This window comes from Eleutherodactylus coqui, chromosome 3 (genome assembly GCF_035609145.1).
Source record: "Eleutherodactylus coqui strain aEleCoq1 chromosome 3, aEleCoq1.hap1, whole genome shotgun sequence".
In the NCBI taxonomy this organism is placed as follows: domain Eukaryota; kingdom Metazoa; phylum Chordata; class Amphibia; order Anura; family Eleutherodactylidae; genus Eleutherodactylus; species Eleutherodactylus coqui.
Window position 1 is genome coordinate 293956248 of NC_089839.1, and position 20389 is coordinate 293976636.

At 38.7% G+C, this 20389-nt stretch overlaps 1 protein-coding gene across 13 annotated transcripts in view; it reads right to left on the minus strand.

The window, feature by feature from the left end:
* Positions 1–6673: 6673 nt before the first annotated feature.
* The window catches only part of NFIA (nuclear factor I A), a 305334-nt gene continuing 291618 nt past the window's right edge, over positions 6674–20389 (minus strand). For all 13 annotated transcript variants that reach the window (XM_066597741.1, XM_066597745.1, XM_066597739.1 and 10 more), the window contains one exon: positions 6674–10659. In XM_066597741.1, the coding sequence (XP_066453838.1) occupies positions 10642–10659 (18 nt within the window). In that variant the 3' untranslated portion in view covers positions 6674–10641. The remainder of the gene's footprint in view (positions 10660–20389) is intronic.

Sequence of the window (20389 nt, forward strand, 5' to 3'; positions counted from 1 at the left end):
TTTTCACCCTCTATACTCGCTAACAATGCATATGCTCTTTGGAGGAAGTGAAAGGCATGGTGGAATCAAAGCTGGGGCCCATTCTCCAAAAGGGCCCCATAGCAGTTGCATGTTCTGCCTCTATGGTATGTACAGCCTTGGCCCCACATCTGGAACTGCACATCTGTCAAAAATAAGAGTTTCACCTCATCTGTTTCTAAAACTCTTATAGAAGTGAATGGGCACACGCATGGCCACTGCTCCATTAATTCTCTACGTGGATGACGCAGCTGTTGGTAACCTCACCAGGTGGGTCAGGGTTGGTAAGGCCCTGTTCTCAAAAAGGTGTGGATCTCAGAGGTTGCGACCTTCCTGTGGATATGCTATACGTATCTATCAGTGGACTACGTCCTATAACCATGAAGAGTAATTAAAAGTGCAAGTTTCTTGCATATCTCTATATTAATACAGTGATTACCATCGAGTCACCCCTCAAAAATAAGTTACCTTCCCGATGAACCCCTAATTCTACCCCATTCCTAATATTAAAGGGGTTGTGCCAAGTTATAAAGTTATCCCCTATTCAGAGGCGTAACTTGAAGCTCCTGGGCCCCAATGCAAAACCTGTAACAGGGCTCCCAACTATAATGCTTTATTTATAGTACTGGGCTTCCTATATGGAGAAGAGAGGCCTTATGGGCCCCCTAAGGCTCCTGGGCCCGGGTGCAACCGCATCCCCTGCATCCTCTATAGTTACGCCCCTGTCCCTATTCATAATTTAGAGGATAACTTTATAAATAGTGTGAATTGGACCTTTGGTACCTTCAATGATCTCGAGAATGGGGGGTCCCAAAAGTCCACACATGAATAAAGCGGTGGTCGTGCATGCAGCCAAAATTGCTGAGCTCTTACCCGGCAATTTCCAGCATTCCCGCTGAAATGAAAGGAGTGACGGAACACTTGCGCTACTTCGGCTTCATGCATGTTGAGACCTTTGGGACTTCCATTCTCGAGATCGGATGAGGTCCCGGTGGTCCAACCCCCCTGATCATAAAGTTATCTGCTACCCATAATTTTATAACTTGGCAGAACTCTTTTAAAGACGACCCCTTTCAAGGCACCCCTCTTGTTTTCCCAGGAGCTCCTAATCCTCTTCCTAGGAACCCCAACAATCATCATTACTCGAATAAAAAATGAATTGCCTTTAACCAATTGTAGCCCTTCACAGAACTGCTCAGATGTGTCCTCAATAAAAATGCCTTTTTTTTTGTTAAAACACAGAAGAAAAACTCCCGGACAAGTCGTTAGCATTAGCAATTTTTTTTATTTTCCTTTTTTGTTGCATAGGAAATGCAGTATTCGTTTCCAGTAATTGTATTGTAATGTAAGAGTTGGTTGCACTAATGGCTGAGTACAAGAGTTAACTAATCCACACACCAGCTCAAAAAAACCTGCAGAGATTTAGTCGGATAACAATTCATACCCACAGTGATTCTCAACCAATTACATTTTTTTTTTCACAGAACACAGTAAAAAATAAACTGATAACAAGCATGAGTAAATACATGGTAGGAGAGGCACGGAGAGCCTGATTCATAAAACAGGGACTGTATTAACGCAGGCACACAAGGATTTCACTGAAGATCATAAAAACACCCATTATGGGGCGATTAATTAAACACAAAGATAAGGGTTTAACATGGTCAAGAGCCAGCTTGGCTGCAGCGTGTGATTCAATGAAGAGCTCCGGATTGTGAGAAATGAAGAGATAAAATAAATGGGGGACAGGAGATTCCCACGGCTACCAAATAGATCCCACCTAGTCATGCAAACAAAGGGCCAATTCCTCATGCAATCCCTAGCTTGTAAGGATGCCCGTCTTCACCTGCTGTCTGCACCCTTGACTTATGCCAACAATGTATGGTTGTGTGATTCTGTAGAGAGTGGGGACAAAGAACCCATTCAATGGACTATATGTCCCAGAGTGCACACAGCTGAAGGGCTCCTGCAATAACATGTGCGACGTGTCTGTATGGCATCATGAAGGTTACAGCTTATTATTATGTATAAAGCTTGTGGCATACATATCCAAAAAAAACCAAAAAAACCAAGATACGGGTTGCATTCATTAAGGGCCATTCTGCATCATGCCTCAAGCTGCGATGCACAGATAATGTCCTCAAAAATGTTTATCAGCGTCCATATTCTGCAATCCTCTGGGTGATAATAAAACTTAGAACATAAGGCCGAAGAAGGGGTACTAATTTAAAAAAAAAAAAATATGGAAAATTTAAAACATAGAAAATTAGAGGAAACCTGCGGCAGATTTTAAATTTTTCAAAAAGTTTAACAAAATGTAGAAATTTGAAAAAAAAATTGCACAATTCATTCAATTTTTTGTTATATTGATCCATTGCATTAAAAAAAGAAAAAGACTTAGCGTTTGTTTTACAATGAAGACGCAGATTTCCTCATTTCGATAGGTTTTAAATTTTCTAGAAATTCAAAAACTACTGAGCCAAAAAAAGATTTGGAAAGGAATAGGAAATAATTTTTTTGACTTTGTTTAAAATTTTTATTACAGTGGAAAGTTTAAAAACATCGACTAAACCATTCCCATACCATTTGAATTCATTAATAAATTTTAGCGACATTTTATGAATTTTTTTGAGAGCAGCTGTCAAGACGGGAAAAGTTTCGGCACTTTAGCCGTGACTCAAAAAAAAAAAAAAAAATTCTAAAAGTGATGGTTGATCAAGACCAGCTTGCACAGATGAAAAAAAAAACTTACTAAAGAAACTCTGTTACAAGCTATAAAATATATAAGGTGATCAAAAATTTGCAGACCCGAGGATTTCAGAACTTAAAATTGATGCCGTACATTAACTTGATATAGAAAGATTCACATTAACTTAGTCATTATGAGGAAATGAGCTGTGAGATAACACATTTATTAAACACTGATGTCAGGTCCATCCACCACCCATATTTCAAACAGAGTAAAATCCAAAAACTTTATGGTTCTCACTCACTAGATATAAGGGGGAGGGGCCGGCATAGACAAACGAATCAGATAAAAAAAAACAATCGCGCACATGTACTTGCATTGTGTAAGGATACATAGGTTCATATATTTCATGAATCAGGCCCAAAGGTTGTACAGAATAAAATAATTTTGATTAAAAACACACACAAAAAAATAACGAAAAAAACAGGTACATACGGTATATATAGAACTTGAATATGAAACCAATCATCGTAAAGTTTTTGTATTCATTTTTTTTTTTAAAGAATCGGTCTGGTGTGAAGATGGGAAATTATTGGCTCACCATTTGTTTCAACCTAGGTTTGTGAAATGAAGTAACAACAAATCAAACAGAGTAACAACTTCCCCATAAGATGTACATTTTTGAAAAACAAAAAACCCAAAAAAACAAAAATGTATCAAATAAAAATCAGGTGTAATACTGAATTTAAGTTGATGTATACCTCCAAAATACTGAAATATACCCATTAACAAAAAAAAATAAAAAAATTCAAGGCTAGAATTTGCATTATTGGTGACGTACATTAAAAATGATCGGGCAAAAAAAAAACAAAAGCCCAAAAACATCAGGCTAAGATAAGAAGTATTTGTAAAATGACTAAGCAGTATGGGTTCGCATGCATATTTATGGTATGGTTATTTTACATCAGAAGATTCTGACAGACAGCAAAAGGCTCACGGTGTAGAAATTTCTTTCTTTAGAAGAGCATATAATACAGGTTTCACAGGCACTACAATTCATAAATCAGATATTTTGCTGGTTTTTTTTATCATATAATTCATTCTGTCCTAAAGCTGGCATCTTCATAAGAATGACTTAAAAAGGCAAGGACTGAAAGGTAACGGAAAAAAAAAAATATCAAAAAGTTGATCGTATCTGGTCTCAGGTAGGGTTAGTGCATAGTTTCCATGCAGAGAAAAACACTGCTATGCATTTACATGGATGACACAGAAGAGCAAGATCAGCCTAACCAGTTACAAAGGCCTCAATCTGCTAGCCGGACCATCTGGGCAGCATGGCGTGAATTTTTTGGATATTTCCAAAACCAGTGGTGGCAGGTTGTTAGGCCACACAAAGCAGTTCCTTTGTCATCTGCATATTGAAAGAGTTTTCATCTATCAGGCTGGGATTTAAAATAAATAAAAAGAAGTAATAGAACATGAATCGAAAAATATATTCCGATGTACAATGTGGTGAGGCCAAAAGACAACGAAGGACTAGCCTCGACTCACAAGCACTTAGTAGTGGATAGCCCAGGCAAAAAGTGGCAAGGTTGTCTTACTGATTTCCATGCCGCTGAACCTCTCCTGCCAATATAGTCCTCCTTTTTTTTCACTAAATTTGTTCTACAAAGGCTTTTGAACTCCCCCGCCCCCCCCCCCCAACAAAAAATAAAAAGTTTCTACTTTACCAGAGACACGATGCAAGGTACAATATTGATCGACTTTTTGTTAGAGTTATATATGCATATATGTATTTCACCACAAGAAAAGAAAACTATGAAGTTGAAGCTTTTGTGTTGCTCTTAAAAATAACACTGTTACTCTAAGCTGAAAAATATCAGAAAATCAAAAATAAAATGGAAGCGAAGAACAAACTGCCTTGGGATCTGCAAACTGCTACCGGTGGATGACTATGGTGGATGGAAAAAGTCTTGTGTGTGTAGCTTTCAATTTCCTAGTTAAGGGATTTACAGCAGAGTTGCTTTCATCCTACCAAAAATAAAATCAAAAACAACAAAAATGGCAGCGCGATCGTCTCGAGTGTGCAGCAACCTGCCCAATGGACAATGGGCTTTCCATACACCGGCCAATAGGGAAAGCTTTGCTTTATTGCCCTGTTGTTTTTCAGAAAAAAAAACCTACCTCCTCTCATCTATTCCCGACCGAGGAACATATAAACATATGTTTTTAACAAAGTGCATTTCAAAATAAGGGATCCTACGCAAAGATCACTTTGTAACGGCAAAGCTGAAGATACATTTTCTATTGTAGTGTTCTACTAATCACAGCTTATGATCCAAGGAGAGGAAGAGGGGGGTAAATCCTAATTATGAAGTGGAGTTAATTGCGATAACGCAGTAGAGGAGCCCGTGATATGTATACCCTGTGCTAGCATGTACAGTAAGGGCCGAATGTCCACATTTATTGTTTATACCTTTGGTTACAATAAACATATATTACTTCAGGGGGCTGTAAATTCCTACCGTGTTTCCCCGAATATAAGACAGTGTCTTATATTAATTTTTGTTCATAAAGGTTTAACTTTTTTTACATGTATAGCTGCCTGGACACTATTTAAATTGACTTTTTCAATTAACTGTTAGCAGGGCTTAATTTTGGAGTAGGGCTTATATCTCAAGCATCCTCAAAAAGCCTGAAAAATCATTTTGCATCCCCAAAAATTCTGGAAAATCAAGCTATGTCTTATTTTCAGGGTATGTCTTATTTTTAGGGAAACAGGGTAATATGGTGAGCAAGGTAAGGAAATTTTATATCGTAGTATTTGGGCTGTAAATGATGCAAAAAGTATAAGAAAAAATCATCACCAACTGTAATTTCCTTTTTTATGATGCTAAAGACTCTAAAATGTCTAACTAGAAGATTTGCACGTCGTCAATATACCGAATGTACTATGCATATTTTCAAACCATATTCAAATGGACGTCTTAAATATAACAAAAGTCATTGAGGTTACTTTTTAAAAATATTTTAAAGAATTTTCACAATCTTTTTAACTGGCCAACAAAAAATATAGGAGCTCACTGGTTACGATTCATTGAGGGAGGGTCGGGGGGGTGGGGGTGGGGGGTTGGTTATACCATTGGTGTGGCAAATTTTTTTTTTTTACTGCACATGCAGAGAGAGCGCAATAATTGTCGGCCAGGGTGATATATAATCTGCAAAATAAACTTTTTGTAAATTTTTAAAAAAATTTGAATGAATGAAAATTGTATTCATTTTCACTGATTTGCTATCCCATGTTATTTAATAAGAACTTGTTAATATGCTACAATAGAGAAGGCCTCGTATTTCCTGTTCTATTCACACTGCATATATTGAGTTCATTAAATTGCACTTAGTTCTGGACATTTTTTGTAGAATTCCTTATATATAGTTACATTATTTCGAAGAGTCATTTCTATCCTTACGCTGCACACTCAGCATTACTGCACATATGTGAAATAGTACAACTTTTTTTTTTTTTTTGTTAACAGATTTGAGCCTATAGGATTTTTCTGCTGTATGTTCCATACGGTTGGTCGGATGACTGTAAGTAAACTTCATGAGTTCGATACTTGACACGAGTTGGTTGTTCAACCTCCTCGACTGCCCATGTAATAATGTTTTAAAGCCTTTAAAACATTTTCGAATATCTGAGAAAGTCTTCCGAAATTCTCAACCTTTAAGAGTCAGACCCTAAGTGCGAAAACACTTAATACAGCATACCTGTAATGTCCATTTAAAATGGTTCTTTAGTGGCCCATACTTCTCAAGTATAGGAATATGCTATACCAATGTGAGAAGAAACAAAATAATTGTATTTAAATACATACAAAAAGGAAACAGGTAAGTTTTAACTTAAATCCAGTTCCCGGAAGAGAGAAAAAAAAAAAAAAAAAAAATCCCACCGCCCCCTCCCTTCGACCGAAAAAAAAAAATAACAAAAAAACCAAAAAAATTTCTAAGAGCGTTGCCATTATATTAAACAATCCGAAAAATCTGCAAAGCTAAATTGACAGAAAATTGTCCTCATTTAAACAACATTACAAAAGTCCTGCATTATAAAAGAGGGTAGAATAAATCAGTGTACTCATTAAAACTATACAACATACAAATTACATATCTGAGTGGGCAGTTCGCTCTCTTTGCAATTATGTCTACACAACACAATCAACAAAAATCACCAAAACGTAAAAAAAAAAAAAAAAAAGAAAAAACAAAAACAAAAAAAAAAAGAAAACCCTACAACTGCCCAGAGCTATTGCTTAGTTTGCATGTTTATAAAAGGGTGCATTTGTATTGTATGTACAACCAATTTACTGGTAACGCCTTGACTTATAGCAAGGTTCTGACAAAATGTTTGTCTAGGCTTTATTTCCCTTCACTGTGAAGCACTGCAAGCTGCTGTTTTTTTTTTTAGTGCACATATGTCATAAGGTAATGCCCAGCTAAGTGCTATAGGAAAGGCAAAGGATGCTGGCTACAGAAAAATGGACACAATTCACTAACACTCACACGATACAACTACTCAACCACGTATCAGACACATATGAAAAAATCCCAAAAAACATTGTATTCATTTGAAACTTTTTTTTTTTTTCCTTAAATAGAGAGAACCGGTAAACAATTTTTTTTTTTCAGAAGTTGGAAGTTTTTTTTTTTTAAACCTTTTTAAAAACGTGCATATAAAAAAATGGGCATTTAGAACCTCTTCTCTATTGAACGTGGGTTGATTGCTGTCTGCTAATAAAAATGGGGTGTGGGGAAATATTAAGGAAAGGAAGTCAGGTTTGTTTTTTTTTTTTTTACTTTTAAGGCTTGCTTGTGATAGGAACGGTTGTAACACACAAAAACAAAAAAAAAACAAAAAATAATAAAATTGCTCAAAGCAGGGTACAGCTTAGTGCTTCACAGTCTGACTGCTTCTCTAAGAGGCCCCTCCTGCATGTGCATTTGTAGTCACAAAAGATACAATGACTAAACACCTAACACACTGCGTCAAGTACAGCACCAACTTTGGTCAAATAAAAAAAAAAAAAAAAAATTAAAAATCAAAATAAAAAATTCTAATAAATTTGCTAAGCTTTGACTACATGATATAAGCAGGTATTGCATATTTTTCATTGATCAGGGATAAAAAAAAAAAATTTAATAATAAAAGGAAGACTCTAAATAAATTGTCACAATGCAGCAAAAAATCCCCCCCAAAAATACTGATCTCCTACGCAAAATAGCACAGACACTACAAGACTAAGCAACACTACTCCTACTGGTGGGATATAACTAAAATATCTACCTACATGGTGAAGCCTGCAACGTCTGACATAAAAGTCACATTTACAAGAAAACAAAAAAACAAAACAAAAAGTGTCTCCAAAACGCGTGGCTGAGGAATTCTCTCCCCCACTATCTATATAGGAACATGTGCAACAATTTCACAAATAATCGCTATCCAGGGCAAGGCACATTGATATGGAATTTATTTCATATTCGTGCAAATTAACCAATCGGCTGCTGGAGAGGCCTGCGACGGACTGCAAATGCATCCCAAGCCGCTCCCCACGCAGCCAAAAGTGTTAAGAGGAAAATAAAAAATATATAAAAAAAAGAAATAGGAAAAAAAAAAAAGATGAGGAGCAAAGTGTCTTCCCAAGAAATTCATGGACTTGATTGTACAGGACAGTAGCAAAAAGCCCTCCAATAGGACTGAACACGCAGAGTTTAACTCCTTCACTGCCAAAAAAAAGGGCTCCGAAGCCCTATTACAGCTGCAATGGGGAAGAGGGTAAAAAGGCAAGTGCCTGGAATAAGGATTAAAATGTCTTGTCTTAATGCACTCTACTTTATCCTACTTTAAGTATATAAAAATGAGATACTAACACTAAACATGCAGAGACGTTTTTTTTTTTATTCTTCTGGACGGACAAATCTGTCCGCCAGAAAGCATATAATATATGTATAGTATAGGAAACCTTCTTTAAGGTTGCATGCGAAGCAAAGGGATGCTCCGCTGTCTGGTAGAAAATAAATTGTGTATTCTGTTTATTTTGTTTTTTGACTTTTTTTGTCCTTTTTTGTCTTTCTTTTTTTTTTTTAAGTACATAACATACATAAAGTCTATGATTTAATTTTGTTCAATTTTTTTCAGCAACCGCTGAAACCCCCGCCCCTCCCCCCCTCCCCCCCAGATCAATCAGTGTTTATAGTCCAGAGAATGCAAGTCATGGAATTTAAAACAAAAAAAACCCCCAAAATTAGACGATCAAATCTGGACACTTCTAAAGATCCTGAGGCCTGACTAAATCCTATATTGGGAAAAATTTTTGCGTCTTGTCTGAATTGGCATAACCACTAATAGTGACTTTAGCTTATAAAATGAACGAGTATTATGATTCCGTTTTAGTTATGTGCTTTGATAAAAGAAAATGATTACTTAGCATTTAATGTAGTTAACATATTGTGGTAAAAGCACCATTATGTTTTATAATATATTTTTTTTTTTTTTAGATTTTCTTTTTTTTAACTTTTAAGGGATACAAGTTTAACGATAAAAAACATAAAAAGCAAAAATAGCTCCCCTTTTCTTTTGCAAGGCTGTTTTATTTTTTTTATTTTTTTTAAACCCCCATCATTTTAGAGTCCCGGGGGGGTGATAGGACTTGAAAAAACAAAAATAGAATTTTCAACAATCTCTATCTTACAAAGATATTTACCTATCCAATGAAATTGCACTTTACTCAATCCGAACGCGATTGTTTTGATTGGTTCCTGTCAGTTTCTGTCAAAACAGACCATCTTCCCCATTTCTGTGTCGTTGTTGAAAATTTGTCTCAGAAAAGCTTATTTTGTAAGTGCAGCATTTTTTTTTTTCTTACATGTATAATAAAAAGTTCTGGACATTTTTTTTCTCTTTTTTTGAAACATTGCTCTGCAACTTGAATAAAACTATAGGTTAACAGCTTCCTCGTGGGTCGTGGATGTGATTACTCCTTGAAAGAAAGAAGGGCGGACGTTTTGTTGATATGTTAGTGAAAGCATCTTGTCACAGTTGTGTCCTTTTCGATACAACTTCATCGATTCCGCAGGGAGGGGGAGGGGGGGGGAGGTTCGTTAAGTTACACAAAAAATTAAGTGCAGTTTGTGATAACTGATGATGCACATTTCGTGTGTGTTTTAGCAAATCCTTTTTTTAGGTGAAGTAGCACTCAAAATATCAGCAAAGGAAAAAGAAACAAAATATGGAGGCTCTGGACCACGAGAAGGGTTGACTTCCATGTTTTCTGAAACTGTAGTGTGGTCTTAGTCTTAGTAGTAGAAGGTTCGTATCACATGTCATTTTACATGTAAATTTTAAGAGTGCTTTAAGTCTTTTTTTTTTTTCTTGTTAAAGGGGTGGGGGCTTCTCTTCCACAACTCCTCAAGAAGTTTCACAACCATGGACATACAGAAGGAGTGGCTTTTGCAGAAAAGGCTGGGCTTCATGATGAATGTGTTTTACAGCAAGTTGGTAAGAAAAGAAAAAAAAAAAAAGAAAAGAAAAAAAATCTCACTAAGGCTACCCAGAACCACCTAATGTTTACACTACCAATGAAACACTTCAAATGTCATGATGCCCAGCTTTTCCCGGCAAGAACGTTCTTCAGACCCCAAGGTGAGAAAGTAATTCATAAAAAAGTAAGGAAGATAAGGCTGATTATAAAGGGTCATTGCCATGCGACCACATAAGATTCTTTTTTTTTTCTTCTTATACAACGTTGTTATGCTGTTGACACAAGTCTTCCCCTTCCATTGGAGCGAAGCAACTGTGCCGTGTTGTCACCATTTTCTTCCATGTTACAGAGATGGGAAGGGCCAGGTGGTCTGTCATGTGTGTGATTAGAAATCCGTGACCATTATCCCAGGTACCAGGACTGGAAAGACACAAAAAAAAATTATTTTAAACGTTTGCTTTTATAGGGGTAATTTCTATTCATGGATAATCTAGCATGGTATGTCAATATCAACTACACTGGTTTGGTCATTTCGAAACATTCCACCAGTTATGACTAGAGATGAGTGAGCATACTCGTTAAGAGACAATACTGGAGCGAGTATCGTCCTTTTCGAATACCTGCCTGCTCCTCAGAAAAGATTCAGGTGCCGTCAGGGAGGAACGGGGGTGGGGTGGGGGGCTGGGTCTCTCTCTCTCCCCCCCGCAACCCACGCTCACCCTGACCAGCACCTGAATCTTTTCTGATGAGCAGGCAGGTACTCGTAAAGCACGATACTCTCTCGAGTATTGTCCCTTAACGAGTATGCTCGCTCATCTCTAGTTATGACCCATTTGGGTGAGTGGGGGCTTTCAAGACTACCAGATATGTCTAGATGAATCTGGCTTACTGATATAAGAAATATGAAAATTGTCTTTCCTTCAGAACTCTCTCTAGTACAACCTTTAAGTAACTTTCATCTGGAGGAGAGTTAATTCGCATACTTTATTTCCAATGAGCATTTCCTATAAGACTCCCTAAGCTAGCTAGCTAGATTCCCAGAGAGATACTAGAAATACTATGGATGTTATTTCGACATTCAGTCATTCCATAAAACAGTCATTTCAACATTCTTGTTGTCAGAATTCAATGTGCAAATAGAATAATTGAGAACTTTGTTTTATGCTTCCAGTAATTGGAGCCATGATACTTTGTGGCAGTGTTGGACTATTGTTCCTTGGGCCCACCCCAGATGATTCTGAGGATCGACTCCCCACTTACAGAACATAAGGAACATCTACTTAAAATTATATTGCAATCTTTGTCATCATTATACACACAGGACATATTCTCAAAAAGATCTATCCTTTTATTTGACTTCTCACATAAGAAATAGATTCTAGATAGCTCTGAAGCCAGCTCCAAATGTGGCTGCCTTCACTGGACCTTCTGGCTGGATTATTATGTCGGAGCCTAGGCCTATGGTTTGTTGCACTGTTTGCTGTACTGTAAATAGTAGAAAAACCAAGATCTTACATAAAAGTTGCATCCCTGTTTACTAGCTACTTTATCAACTGTGCCTTCCAATGAAATTCATTGTAAACCGTGAGTAGCGTTTGGATTGTTAACTCCCAGAGTAGATGCTGGCTGTCATGTGAGACTTCCTCATTGTAGGAACATCTTTATCTAAACAAAGTAGGCTGAAGGACTGGATTATAACATACACCGGACGGACAGACATAGAGGAACCACAGAACAGGGCAGTGCCTCTTTATACTCGTATGCATATCACTGAGTGGGTAACAAGAAGATGACTTCATAACTTCAAAATGGCTGGCTTTACATACAACTCCCTAACCCTAGATGTAGTAGGAAGATAAGCTTTGAAGCCCAATCTGCAGCTCTAACAAAAACACTGTAAATAGTCTTAAATTATTTGGGTGAACTTCTTAAAGTTTTCTACAGCCACAAATTTTTGATAGTTTTCAATTAAATAGCAACCCCAGATACAAGAAGGCCCAATATTAAAGGGTAACTAAGCTTACAAAAAACTTTTGACCTTTCTTGGTCACATTTTGATCAGTATGGGCAGGTGCCATTACCCTTACCGATCACTAAAACAAAAGGGCACAAGTGATCATTTGAGCCCTGTGCCTGATCAGCTCTTGGAGTGCAGGCCCAACAGAAAGTCTTTGAGTCCATGCACTGCTCATCGATCAGAGCCAAAGGACCATAGCATTCAGCTGAGCGCTTATGCCCTTTTCTTTCAGCGATTGGTCTCAACACCTGGAACACCAGCGATCAAATCTTCTGAAAAGTCAATATGACATATTAAAAGTTTTTTTTTTTGAAGGTTTAGTTACCCTTTGGATTTCGCATATGGGAAGTATGCAACAAGTAAGAAGAGTGTCAGGACCCATTACTAGGTGTTGTCCTGATGATCTTAAACAACCATATTATGGAAGCTGTTCCATATGTTCTGGCACAAGATGACAGATAACTTCATGGGTCTCTGATGAAGTCTCCGATGTGGCCAAAATCCACTCAGAGCTATCCAGCAACGAGACCACATGTTCACTCCAAATTTGGAGGTCTAGGTTTACAAAGGTTTTGAAAACTGATTATAAAAAATATACCAAGTGTCTAATCTGTTCTACTCAAACAAACCTACAGGTTCATACGTCAATGAAAAATAACGTGGCCCTAGATGCGGAGGAACATTTTTTTTTCTCAAAAATTTGCAATATTTTTGAATTAATTTTCTGTCATTTTCTTTCCAAGCAAAGTCTTAAAGCAGCTGGAATCCGATATTCCCCCAACATAAGTAACATAATACTACCATAATAGTACAAGTATCATATAACTACATTGCAATCCCACCAGCCAATCCGATCAGAGGTTTTTATCATTTCTACTTCTTCTCCGGGACTGAAATATTTAATCTGTGATTGGTTGCTGTGGGATACAGAACATTTACATCCTGTAATTAGATTTAAAGATTCTTCTTTCCCAGCGCCGTCAGTCAGTTCTTGGCCCAGGCATCAGGCTCTTATTACAGACAATGCTTTTAGGCTACCTTCCATGACCCACGTTCCAGAGCAGCTGTGCACATGGCTTATGAATGAACTTGCCATGTGTAAACAGCTGGTGCATTGCCATTCTTTTGCACTGTTTCAACACAACAGACCTAAAGCCGGGCTTTGCACAATTAAGAGAGGAAAAAAAAAAATCCAAACCCATGGCCAAAAATAAACTAAACTGCATTATGCTTCTTGCACTTACAACAAAAAATGTACTAAAAAAAAAAAAAGTTTTCTTAGTTTTCAGCTTGAGTCTTGCAGACAAGGTTACCCCAGAGCAGATCTGTAATCCTTCACTGAAATAGGCATTATTGATTACTCTGGTCTATTGTTCCCATTTCAACTCCCCAAGTTCAAGTTCATCGTGGTGTTACATCATGTCTGGTTGTTAGGAGCAACCAGACAGAGCCAGACGTGACTATCATTAGCAAGAAAGTCCCAGCTCCCCTCCCACCGAACCTTCCCCTTTTCTCTGACGTTGCAAATCCACTGCAAACACATTGAAGTATTCATTCAGTGTAATTTATGACCTAAGTACAAGAGTGGGACCCCACACTCCAAAAACACTCTTGTGTGTTTAATTAATCGGTCCTATCCTGGTACTTGGGAAAAGTTAGACAAAGGGCCAATTATTGTGGTTTTCAATTTGCACACTTATAATAGGTGGGGGGGGGGGGGGGGGTTGGGGGTTATTGCATGGGAATGAGAATGCTGCAAGACCGAGTGAGGATCTCCTTTTAAGATTTCTCCTTATTGACATTATTGTGAAATACTCTAGCTGCTTAAGGAAATTGATGAGAGAGTGACGCCTATGGAGTTGGTATTCTGTAACACAAATCAACTTCATGACATGCTTAAATTTAAATGCTAACCACACACTCCAAGAGTTACTTTAAAGGTTAGTTTTTAATCAATAGAAGGTGCTGAGTCGGGAGTTTTATTTTAGCTGTGCAGCACGGCTCTCAAGTCTTTGTCTGGTAATTCAGCTTTCAAACTTTCTCCCCCCCCCCCCCCACCACCCTCCTCCCCTTCTTGAAGACTGGTCTTGCAGTGCTTTGCAGATCTAGCACACTGTTGGAATATGCCAGGAGTTAAGGTCTTATGATGGGAAGGATAAGCCGCTCTTTAGATTTTTTCTGGTTGGAGTAACTTTACTGTCGGACCTCAAATTAACAGCCAAGTGTTTGTATGGCAATTAGTGAATATAATGATAATAAGAATGGACTCTCTAAATTAATTATGAAAATGCAAAAAAAAAAAAGGGGGAAACTAAAATTTGCTTTAATTCCCAAACCAATTTCTGCACCTGACAACAGGCATCCCATATTTTTAGATTTACAAAGTTTATTACCAAAACCTTGCCCCTATTTGATGACATACATACAAAATTTTGGGATGCTAAATAGTTGCACATGTTATAGGACCACAATATAGGCAAAAAGTATCCATAAATTGCAAGACCTAAAGATCAAAATATTCATAAATCGGAGAGTTAAAAACTTCCATAGAGTGCCAAACTCAAGAAAACCTGCCTATCTGGGTTGTCGTACTGGTAGACTAGCTGTTCCTAGCTTCACCGAGCCCTGACAAAGGTTCTCTGTAGTACATCTCGTACTTTGTCTAGAATTGGGGCAGCTTGTGCCCAAATATGCTAACAAAAAGTCAAATACCATCAGCAGCTGGATGAGAGACTTCAATGATCCAACTGTAGATCCAAGAGAAATGGAAGATACCTAGACACTGGGAAAATCCAAGAGCAGATATATTTGACCACTAGGATCTTGATGAAGTCACATATCTTCATCAATGTCCCAGAGATTGATATGTTGCCACTTACCCAATGCCTTGACATTATTCTCCTGCACCAATATTTTTTTTTCTTCAAACTATTACTATGATATCAGTTAATCTACTGTTGCCTATCTTGTGCTCCATCCAACTAGTGATGGATGGAGTAAGGTGCACTACATATTAAACTCATTTTCCCAAGACTACAAATTGCTTCATAGCCACTTGGTTGCTGCTGACCAGGACGTGTGACTGTTGCAGCCAATCACAGGCTATAGGAGGTTATTGCCGCAGTCACATGTCCTGCTCAACAGTAATCAGGAATGACAAAGTAGATGGAAAGCAAAAGTCATGGAAAAACAGCTTTAAGTTTTCAAATAGTACTATAAAAAATACTGCTAATATCACTCAGCAATGCCTATGTAAAATTGGGACTAAACGAACCCAAGGGGACCAATAGCCCATGCATGGAGGAATTTGTTACCTAAATTTCGGGGTTGGCTTCCATTGATGTCTATAAAACCTTTTATTGCTAATCCCCTAAAACGTCAAACCGGCTCCCGGAGAATTTAGTTCATCTAATGTGTGTAGAGCTTCTAATCATTGAGGATATTTTATAGAAAGTGGTGTTGCTAGGGCAGTCTTTATTTCGGGTCTTCATTTCCATCTCGTTGAAGAGCGGTACAGTTATCTTCTTCCCAGTTATGTCATCTGGTTTAGTAAACTCATGTTCAAATACCCTACTAGAGCATGAGTAGCTAATTTGTGGAACTTCCTCATTTGGGACATCCAGCAATTTGCCAAGTTGGAAGGTGGCAAGAAAAAATGTCCAACTCTCTCTGGATGACACGACACAGTCTATTTATTCCAAAGGCCACCATGTAATATTTAGTTTCCGCTGTGGGAGAATTGAACACTTGCTGCAGGCTACCTTGATGATTGATGGGATGAGCTGATACCAGCTTAATTTTGGGAACCCTTCTAACAAAAAGAGATTGCTAAAAGTAGACAACCCCTACTCCGTCACTGCAAGACGAACCCTTGCAATGCAGTAACATTTAAACACTCCAGCCCTTGGAGGTCATATTTCCATTCTCTTTTGGATATCTGAAGGCCTTCTAAAACATGTTCATGCAACTTTCCGTCCTTGACCTCCTCACCAGTGGCAGAAAAAATTCTGTATTCTCAGATGTTTCTAGATTAAAACAGATTTAGTGACCACTACCCTTCATGGATGTCAGATCTGCAGGATTTCCGGATCACCAAGTGGCAGCCCGACGCATTTCATAGTCAATTGCAATTCAAATTTACTGTAAAGCTGAAGCGTCTCCAGCACTATGTCTAGTAAAAGACCCTTACGAGTCCTGACAACGTGTTCCAATGTATCACCTTTAACTAAAAAGTGATCACTGCTTGTCTATCCTCAGGAATATTCCCCATGTCCTCCTTTCATTCTTCAAGGAGAAACATCAGACAGAATTCTGCAGTCCGGTACGAGATCTTAGCTTCCCTTTCTCCAGTCAAATGAAGGAGTAATCACATCAGATTGGAAAGTGCTGACTAAGGATTTAATAAAATGCTTGCAGATGTGTGTCATCTCCAAGGTACTCGACTCATGTAATGCAAAGCAGCTCCACATAGAAGACGCTTATAAAATACCATTTAACCATTGCAAAGCGAATGGGGTTTTACGGTTCTCGAAGGAGCATTTTTACACTATTTTTTTTTCTTTCTTCCTTAATTTACTGCACCATGAAAGCCGAAACACTGATGTGCCGGTGTCGGAGGACAGTAGTAAGATTTTATGAACCATAAACAATATACTCTCGGCTGCATTCTAAACAGGAAGTTCCTCTCATTGATATACCTGCTGATCTGTGACCGTCCCATTGTGATGGACGAATACATAGAAGCTTTTGACAATTTCATCTTTCACGACCAAACTGCAGACGCAGCGTTTAACACATCATCTTATAATACCTTCATCATTAACATATTCGTCTATGTAGCGTACCAGACCGAAGAAAGAAGATTCGCCAGGAGGCGGACAATCTAATGTAGGGCATTGGAACTACCTGGTCAAGGTCAGAAGAAATCAGCCGGAGATTGTGAAACTAGTTTTCTTCTTTTTTTTTGGGTTGTAGTTATGAGACAGCCATGGACGCTCTGATTAGTCACCAGACCCAGATCATTAAAGTTTATGCCGATGTACAGATGTAGCAAAAGTTAACTTGATATTTAACGCGCTAAATGCAAAGTTGCAGCAAAATTGAAATTGACACCTAACGAACAAAAGCCATTGAAAAAGTCCATTTAAAGTTACTGCAACTGTGTATTCGACACGTTAAGTATCCAATTAACGCTTACTGTATCCGTATTGTTGGTGGTGCCAAAACAATTATTACGACTGATGGAATTCTGTTTCATTGGTCAGGGTGGCTGCATTTACAATGGACTATCTGGCTAATATGGTGGGGCACCCTGGGATGTCAAATCACCCGATATTTCTTTCGCTGATGTTGGTCGTAGGTACTATATATGGTGGAATAAGACACGTAAGTCAGTATATAGACTGATGAACCCCATGAAAGCCCATCTCCATGGACAGAATATAGAGGCAATGACCAAGCCCCGTATTCTGCGGAAAGTGCATGAATGGGAATTAAAGATCCCAATTCTGGGCTGACTACATCCAGCCAAAAAAAGAATGAAGAGATGGCACTCCATTGAAGACTATGCAAGTCATGGAAAGAGCAGAATAAGCTTTAAGGTAGTTATTCCGAGAGAAATGCCTACCCTGATTCATTCCAGCTCTGCCAGCACCTCCACTTCCGGTGTGGTTCCGACGCCTGGTAAGGACCTCTTATTGTTGACACTGCAGGAGGCTTGGATGACTGGTTCATTTCAGTAATTCAGCCAGCCCCCTTCTCTGTCTCTGCATTGGCTATAATAGAGACGTTGCTGGCTTAGTTATTGTAATGATCCGAACAGCCTGACCCCTATGATGATGTCACCAACCACGAAAGGTCTACATTACGTGACCCGGTGTCAAAACCGAGCTGGAAGTGAAGGTTTCAGTACTACTGGACTCCGCCTGCATCACGGTAAAGGTCCCCATACACATTATACTTTAGTCATCCAAATCCATCATTACCAACAGAGCCAGACAGCTCTATGATGTGAATGATGTCAGGTAAAAAAGGACAGTGGCCGTTGAATCTCAATGTCCGATCCTTTTCTTTCCCAGAAGATAAGCGGATGCCAGTACTGTCTGTCTGTGGTTTACCTCCCATAACGCATGAACGTTCGGTTGAGTTGAACTTCCATTTGTATGGAGAAGCCGGAAGAAATGGCTGTCAGATGATCGATAGTCATTTAACAGTTGTTGACTGTGTATGTCCAGGTTTAGGAGTTGTCCAGTTGTAAGCTATTGATGGCCTATCCTCAGGATAGGTCAGCAATAGTGGATTAGCAGGGGTCTGCCAATTGTTTTTCGGGGCCAGTGTGCTTGTGTACTGAGCTTATTTCTGCAAGAAGCAGACAAGGTATTGCAGGCAAAGTTGCTATTTATTTCAATGGAGACTTTGCCTGCAATAGCAAGTCCGGCCACTATAAGAACGGAGCTGTCTGCTTCCTGCAGAAATCACCTCAGTGCACAAGTGCACAGCCTTGGTGAACAGATTACTGCTGGGGGCCCTGAGCAAGATTCCCACCATTCTACTATTGATGACCTAGTCTGAGGATAGGCCAACAATAGTTTACAACTGGACAACCCCTTTTGCGTAAATCTCTCTGGATAACCCCTTTAGGTAATTTATGTAGTTTACCAATATTTGCAACAAGTTAACTCTATGTGAGACTCATAACTGACTGACATCTTATGCTACCCTTAACCACGTTTTCCAGATGGGGCTGTCCAAGTAAGATGAGTAGCGCCATCTTGGTTGCCCATTGTTTGACAATGTAACAGTCTACAGGGTTTATATATAAGACACCCAACTTCCTCTTCCTTGCTGGAGCGGATCCCCAGTAATTATGTGAGATTACATTGTAACACGTTCTGCTTTTGTGATTCTCCTGGCTGTGGTTTTCTATTATAAACCCAACGCACAAGAGTAGGACGCCGTCACCTGCAGGTAGGGTTATAGGCTGCATGAGATTTGCGAGCCAGCACTTTTCTGCTTTTCAAATTACAAAGTTAAACAAAAGTCCTGAAGGGCAAAGTTTAACACTGAGGAAGGAGATTGTTAATGTGGAATCCAGAACAGGGTGTGACTCTTGGCGCACGGCTACAAATTGGGGAGTTATTCGAGGACATGTAAATTCAGTTTAACACTTGGAGAGTTGATGTTTCTGCACTTTGGATTATGGTCGGCAGCGAAGGCTCACCTGGTGTTCGGTACGAGGCAGTTAATATCTATTAAACTGGTTATACTCCAAATATTTGTCTTTCAGAAAGTTAGTGAACACTTCAGGATAAAAGCCAAGCCTGGGCTACATTTAGTGAGAATGATCATGGAGATAACTTTTTTAAATTTAACCTTGACTAAGCAAAGATTGCCGTCACATTGGCACTTTCTGTTACTCCCGATCATTTCAATGGAGAGCGGAGATGATGGGTATATCAAAATGTCTATAAAGTCAATTCTTCAGCTATAGCAAGAGTTGTACGACGACACATCAGTTTCGGACTAGCCCTGCAGGGGGCGTGATTTGCAGCGACATAAGCAGATATACTTGGAATGGCCCAATGTCTTTTATTTTCTAGGCACAAGATATCACCACTGTCAGATCTGGAAGGAACTGGCTGACCCAGACTCGCTACTAATTAATCCTTATCTGCGGACCTGACAGCACTTAAGAAGTGTGAAGATTAGACCTTGTTGTGGCCTAGGCTGGTGGCCAGGAGATAAGGGGTTATGGGCCAATGCCCAGGTGTTTTATGTAGTAGTTAATCACTGTGACAGGCACTGAGCGGGCAGGGACTACCATGGGGCGATATACATATTACATGAACTGTGATGAACAAAAACTAACGGGTGAGTGCAGCCAAAGAACTCCTTATCATATACAGCATATAATAGTCATAAACTATTACTATAATTGGGCAAGGTGGTGTAGTTATGGTCAAATATACCCCATATTAAGTTCTTTGGAGACCAACTGTCCCTCTGAGTCCTAATAGGGACCCTCATTGCACTGAACATATAGGATTTACTAGTGGACAGAAAACATATATAGTAGTATGCATAGTATAGGTAGTTAGAGACATAGATATACAGTATTAAATGGGTTGTTCAGTT